Genomic DNA, 7,402 nt, shown 5'->3' with positions numbered 1-7,402 from the left:
GTTAGCTTCCTCGAAACAGTTATCATTATGCATACCATGTGATAGTATATAGATGAGGCTTTGGTCCCCCGTCTCTAAAAGCCACCATCACACACAAGGGTCACACAGTCCATCGGCTCACTCATCCAGGCATACTCCGACCTCATCAAGGGATAACCTATTAGAACCCTTATCGGATAGTTTTTTATGCCCAGGTAACATAAGTTTTTCCCAACCGTTTCGCCTAGCTAGTCAAGCTCAGTCCGGTATCAGCAAACATTATTTGCTTAGTTTAGTCCATGAGGGACCACACTCCCACTGAGTTCATGTATTATTATATTAAAATGCTTTATTACACGTACTCATAAAGCCTTTAATGGCCACACTCACCCAACACATCTCATCTTTTTAAAAAATAGAATAACAAAAGAAACTAAAGTATATATGTAATAAGATATTTATTTTTGCCACAAATACTAAAAGAAAAAAGTTTGCATACTGTTGGAACCTTATACTGTTGAGGAAAGGTGCATCTCAAAAGTCCTATAGTGGAGGGTGTTCCCACATAAGAGAACCCTCCAACTGATCATCTCGACCTTAAGATGAATGGACATGAAGAAAAAAAAGAATTCAAAGTTCAAAAAGTAATACGTCTAGTAAAAAGTCATCTGGACCGTCTATTTTCAAGACTTTAAGTGTTTATTGATTGGATCGATCTGTACTTTTTTTAAAATTTTAAATTTTTTAACTGAAGATAAAAGGAGATTTTGAAGTCATCATAAGATTTCGATGCCTAAACGACTTCTCTAAGTAAATTTTATAGGCGCATCTGACATCTACAGTGTAAGGAGGCAACCTTATACAAACCTCACCCATACTAAAATAGTGTGTTGGATGAAAGGTATAGCCCCTCTTTAATTGCTCGGGGTATCGAGTATTTGCTTTATTAGTATAAAAAATTTAGTGGGGTGACGATATAGTATTTGCTTTATTAGTATCCACTTTGCTCCATAGGGACTTTATTAGTATCCACTTTACTCCATATTGGGGCTTTAGGTGCATTTGCTTTGCATTCGCACTCGCACCAACCCACAAACACCTTAAAAAAAAACTAACTCTCAAATTATTCGGAAAAAGGTAGGGCTTGTCTTTTTCACTGAATTATCCAAAAAAAAAAAAAAAAGAACCCAAAAGAATTCTTTTGACCTCAAATTGTATAGACTGTCGAATCACCATTAAATGGCTGTTTCTAACTAGCCATGAAATGGATGAGATGTGATTATCGTGTCCAAAGGAAATATTTTCTATTTTGCCTATTCATTTGACAAGAGGACATTTATCCCAAGTTTGGGTCGAAACAAGTGCCCTAGGCCCAAAAACTTGGGGAGGGCGGAGCAATGTAGCCGTTAGGATAGACTTGTTCCCCAGAAATCGTTTTAAAACACAGTAATCCGAATCGGAATTGCCAATTTAGTTCGGGAATCAGTCAGGCTGATCTGGATCCTATAAAATATCAGGAATCGGTTGGTTCCCCCATGAACTGGCCGGTCTGAATGTTAAAGAACCGATACAAATCGGCTCTACCTTTTGTAATAATTACTATTATTATTATTTTAATGTTTTAGTCACTGAACTGGCAGGTTCGTTCTGGTTTTGGTTCGTTCTCTGACAGAATTGACCCCACTTAAATTTTTAATTTATTTGAAATTTCTATGTCAGTAGATTGGATCGCCAATCCTCCAAATATAATCATAAAATCTAGAGGGGTGATACGTGTCACTGATCCATTTTTTAAAGGAAAAAGATTATATAAGGTTGCAACCGTATAATGTAGAGCTACAGATGCACCTCAAAAATCCATCGGAAAAGGTAGTTTTAATGTTGAAAAAACCTTTGATTGATCATCTCGATATCGAGATATATGACTATAAAAAATAAAAAGATTTTAAATCTAAGAAATAGTGCATTTTACAATATATTATCTGCACCGTCCATTTTCAAGATTCTCATATGTTTATAGATCTACTTGATTTTAACCATTTTTTAAATTTAAAATTTTATAATTAGATATAAAAATAGATTTTGAGATAATCCTAAGAATATTTTATATCAAAATTATATATCATGATAAAATTTGAAGGCGCACCTTACCTCTACAGCTACGGATGCATTCGTATGCCAACTACACCCTTTTTTAAAACCTTGGTAGAAACTGAGAGAGAGCCAATCCTCCTAATAGAATCAGATATCTAGAGGGGTGATCTGGTTGAGCGATCCATTATTTAAATCCTTGGTGGAAACTGTGAGTGAGAGAGGGAGAGAGAGAGAGAGAGGCATTTGTAGGTAGGACGAAGTGAAACGAAATTTTGATGCATGCCTAAAACCCGAGTCTGTAATGTGTCCCTTGCATCCAAACTCTAAATTCAATGCAAAAAAAACTCTTTCTCCCTCCCTCTCTCTCTCTCAGAAAGGAGAACTAACACATTAAAAACTACAATTTTATGGATGTCTTTGGTGAATTTGCTAGTCTAGCTTTCAACAGATTTAAAATTCGAAACTAAATCACCGGAAATCTATTTCCGACTCAGATTCATGAAAGTTGGAGCTCCAATAACCGAAGGGTGCAGTTGGCGTACGAATGCATCCGTAGCTGTAGAGGTAAGGTGCACCTTCAAATTTTATCATGGTATATAATTTTGATGTAGAAGATTCTTAGGATTATCTCAAAATCTATTTTCATATCTAATTATAAAATTTTAAATTTTAAAAATGGCTAAAATCAAGTAGATCTATAAACATATGAAAATCTTGAAAATGGACGGTGTAGATAATATGTTGTAAAATGCATTATTTCTGAGACTTAAAATCTATTTATTTTTCGTGGTCATACATTTCGATGTTGAGATGATCAATCAAAGGGTTTTTCAACATTAAAACTACCTTTTCTGATAGATTTTTGAGGTGCATCTGTAGTTCTGCATTATAAGGTTGCATCCTTATATAAAATTTTTCCATAACCGAATACATTCAAAGATTTTTGAAGAACTAGAATCTAAAGTTCAAAAGAAATTAAAAACTGTTAAAGCTCAAAATTGTATTATTTTAAAGATTCATAACCATAGTAGTTTAGATCATAGTTATCGGGATCCAGAATCTCGCTCGGAACCCATTCCCATCTTTTTGAGATCTCGCTCCAATTTTTAGGATTCTCAATCTTATTCACAACGGAGCTCGCTTCCGATACTTCAGGGGTCTCGCTCCCGATACTTCATGGATCTCGCTCTCATTGTCTCACGAAACGCGTTCCGTACCATAATAGATGTGGTTCTTGAACAAATTAGATCCCCGCTCCCAAAATTTTAAGATCGCGATCCTGACGTTCTGGGAACTAGATCCTAGCCTAACAAGGCTGTGACCCCGATCCTATAATCTATGGAGCTCGCTCAGGAGGAAAGTGGATACCAATCCCGACAGTATAAGGTTCTCAATTTATGAAATCCCGGATTGCGACCCTAGGAACACGGACGTTAACTCCATGTTTATTTATTTGTTCATTGTAGTCGGTGATTCATACTTGCAATGGGCATTTAATCGTACCTACAGTAATTCCAAAAAAAAAAGAAGGCTTAATTTTGTATAGGGTGTGGTTTCTGTAAAGTTACAAATTACAACCTTAAACAATCCAATTAAGGTGCACCTCTAAATTTTATCATAATATGGAATTTTGGTGTAATTTTTTTTTAAGATTATCTAAAATGTATTTTCATTTTTAGTTATAAAATTTTAAACTCCAAAAATGTGTAAAATCAAGTAGATCCCTAAGCTTATGTAAATCTTGAAAATGAATGGTCTAGATAATGTGTTGCAAGATACAAAATTCTTCGTACAATTGAGGGTATTACTAAATTCATCAAATATTTCCCTAAAGATTAATAGTCTAGCAATAGATTTTTCTATCAAAAAAATTTACGTTACAGAAGCTAGTGCACTGCAAAAAAAAATTAGAGGTTTTCTTTGGAGATGGAAATAATCAAATATAGTGAATGAAATAGACAGCCTAGAAAGACTCAGATATAGAGAGTGAAGAAGACAAGACTTAGAAAGATTAAGTACTAGTTTGGATGTATCCAAAACTGCAATATTCGTGGATGCCAAGATAAAAGATAGAAGGTAAGAACCGTTTGGAAGGATAATCTCATAAAGTTTTCTAGTTCATTAAAGAAGGGGTGAGGTTTGTATAAGGTGTCAACCTTATACTATTAACATAAGCTGTGTCTCAAAAGAGAAAGCTTCTCTCTATGGGTTGACCAGGTGATTACTACCAACCCATTTTCTCAAGATGTGGATATGGATCCTACGGTCATGAGGTGGGGTCGCATACACTTAGGTAGGAGAGGGTCTCATAGGATCATTACTCATTAAAAATGATTTGCAAAAAAAAAGAAACTAAACACAAAAGCACAAGATTCAGAAGAATTGAACCCTGTAATCAAGATTCAAAAGAATTGAAATAAGGTAAAAAATCTCATAAGACCATTTGTTTTTTATATAAGGTGATCATATTCACTATCGGCCATTAGATCACAAATCATGTAGCTTAAAGTATGCATGACTTGCTTCAAAATCCAAAAGAATTGAGTGGTATATAAATGTCTTTATATATAAAAGTGGCTATAACATGAAATTATATTTCGTATGAGGTACTCTTGCCCAACAGTCGCTACCACGCTTTGAGTGGGGTCAACTCATCAAATTATGTGAATTGGGTGAGACTCAACATTAAACGGGATCTCGTTCTTGTTGTCGTTGGGAAAGCGATCCTAATATATATGGAAGCGCGATCCTATGTTACATGTAACACGGTTCTGTCAAATAAGGATCTCGATCCCCATGTATCAAGATCTCGCTCTCTATTCAAATGGGATCTCGCGCCCTAATCAAACGGGATCTCGTTCCATAAATACATGGAACGCATTCATGTTAAATAGGGATCTCGATCCCAATATATCGAGATCTCGCTCCCTGTTCAAACAGGATATCGATCCGTAACTTCTACCCTCACCGGAACTCGCTCCCCGAGTGCCGGAACCGGAACCGCTCCCGCTCGTACTCCCGCTCCCGGTAACTATGGTCTAGATAATATACCTATAAAATTACAAGTCCAAAATCAATCTCCAATATGGACTTTGAAATAGTGTCTTACCCACCCACTGTTCTACACATGCATACGGTGAGGAATCTTTGGTTCTCAGAAAAGATTCAGTGTTTATTGATTGTATAAATATACAAACTTGTCTTATATAGACAATAATAATAAATAAATCACATACCTATACTATACAGAGATTTACCCATACATACTATTATACTATACACTCATATTAACCTCGTAGATAATATATACTTTCCTTTCACACATTCCAGCAAACGAGCATGGAGCTGAAGTTGCTTATTTTTATTGTGTAGATAATACATACTTTCCTTTCACACATACCTGCAAATGAGCATGGAGCTGAAGTTTGCTTATTTTTATTGTGCAGATAGATGCTAACCATTATTTTACACACCAAGCAAATTAGCAGCTCATGCCCTTATGCCCCATGTTTCGCTGCAAGGTTTATGTCTCTCATCCTTTTTGCAACTGCTAGAACCTTGCCATATTCCAACTGTTTCTCTCTCACTACCTCAACATTGCAGACAGCAGAGAGCCATGAGCTAAAAGCAGGTGTCTTCTCTTCCTCTATAAGCTTTGCTCCAGCAATCTCTCCCATGACTTTGTACCAGGTTGAGAAAGAACCAACAACTAGGCCCAAAAGACCAGGGTTGTTTTCACCATTGAAAAATGGATTTTCTCCTCCATAATCCCTTAAAAGGCCATCTTCAAATACCTTCAAATTCTCTCTAATCATTGCAACTGTCCTCTCCATCTCTTTGTCCTCTGTTGCAAGGATGGCTCTACAATTCTCTGTTACCTATGCCAAACCAATGGAAAACCAAAAGAAAACTCAAAAAAGAAAGAAATCCAAACCTAGACCCACAGGTACTCATGTTTCATTGAAATGATATCTATAAACAAAGTAACAAACTGTTTTGAATAGTTTGAGATTACCTTTTTCTCAAAATAATCTACCCAAAATCTAACGCGAGCTTTGTCGTAAGGATTTTGGGGCAGTAAATTTGGAGATTCAGGCCAAGTTTCAGAAATATACTCGAGGACAATGAAAGATTCAGGAATCGGGTTTCCGTTGTGTAAGAGAACAGGGATTCTTTTATTGATCGGGTTGGATTTGAGTAGAAGAGGGCTCTTGTTGGTTAAGTCTTCATCTATGTAGTCATAGCTTATGCCTTTGAGCTTCAGGGCAAGCTCAATTCTTAGGCTAAAGGGGCTTGGCCAGCTCCCAATCAACTTCACTTCCTTGCCAGCTGAGGCCATAGAAATTGTAATTGCAGTATTTGAGAACAGCAAGGGAGTAAGGGAGATATATAGTGGTGTATCTAGGGATGGGCCTGGTCGGGCTAGCCTTGGCCCTAGCCCTACTCTATCCCCTTGATTGCCGGTCGAGGCCCGGCCTTGGCCCTATCAGGGCCAAGCCACGTAAAATTAAAGGAAAATAAACAAGAAAAGATAGAAATAAAGGGCCGGGCTGGGCCACCCAACCCACCATCCATAGGTGTATCTTATCCTTCTTGGGGCAATTTGATGCTTGGTGGCTGTGCCCGACTCCAATGGGAGCATACTGTATATTTACTTTTGTACATTTATTGAGAGCTAATAACTATAAACTTTTTGATCTAAGATTTTAAGATCTACTTAAGAATGACCAAAAGTAGATTTTGAGTTATTAAACACTTAGATCAATTTGACTGCCTCTCTTAAATTTTAAGACATTATTTTTTAGGCACAAATATAGTGCTTCTATTTTTTTTTTTTTCTATTATTTTCTCTTAGATATATTGAAGAAGATCCAACCCCAAACTTTGGATCTTAAAAATACTCCCAATTTAAGTTTGGGTGTAGTTTGTAAAAAGTTGCAACCTTAAACAATCAAATTAAAGCGCACCTCCAAATTTTATAATAAATATAATTTTACTTATAAATTTTTTTTTAGGATGATTTGAGAATCTATTTTTATTTTCTGCCTACTATCAACCCATCTATATTTAGCATGTTTATGTGCTATGTTCAAGTGAGATCATACAACACCTTTGCTCACCTGGTGCAATAACGTACTTGGGGTATTCTTTTTTAAAAATAAAAATAAAAATTGGGATCTACCTAATAATCATCTGATGGCTATTTTCTTAGGATACGGTTTTTATGGGGCCAACCTACATATTGTAGAAATACGGGCTCGGCAATAAATATATTTTTAAATATAATTTGATCTTAATTTTTAGAAAATATATAATCTTTTAACATGGA

At 35.9% G+C, this 7,402-nt stretch overlaps 1 protein-coding gene across 1 annotated transcript; it reads right to left on the bottom strand.

The window, feature by feature from the left end:
• Positions 1 to 5,415: 5,415 nt before the first annotated feature.
• On the bottom strand, positions 5,416 to 6,434 carry LOC18442435 (glutathione S-transferase U17). The gene is made up of 2 exons (XM_006852652.4): positions 6,089 to 6,434; positions 5,416 to 5,951 (listed from the first exon to the last, which is right to left on the bottom strand). Exons 1-2 carry the CDS (start codon positions 6,410 to 6,412, stop codon positions 5,571 to 5,573), a joined length of 705 nt encoding a protein of 234 aa, XP_006852714.1. The 5' UTR covers positions 6,413 to 6,434; the 3' UTR covers positions 5,416 to 5,570.
• Between the last annotated feature and the right edge of the window lie 968 nt (positions 6,435 to 7,402).

Source organism: Amborella trichopoda, chromosome 13 (assembly GCF_054954075.1).
Source record: "Amborella trichopoda isolate Santa Cruz 75 chromosome 13, AtrichopodaSantaCruz75HAP2 v2.0, whole genome shotgun sequence".
Classification (NCBI taxonomy): domain Eukaryota; kingdom Viridiplantae; phylum Streptophyta; class Magnoliopsida; order Amborellales; family Amborellaceae; genus Amborella; species Amborella trichopoda.
The sequence above is the reverse complement of the archived record's forward strand: the minus strand, read 5'-3'. Positions and strand labels throughout refer to the sequence as shown.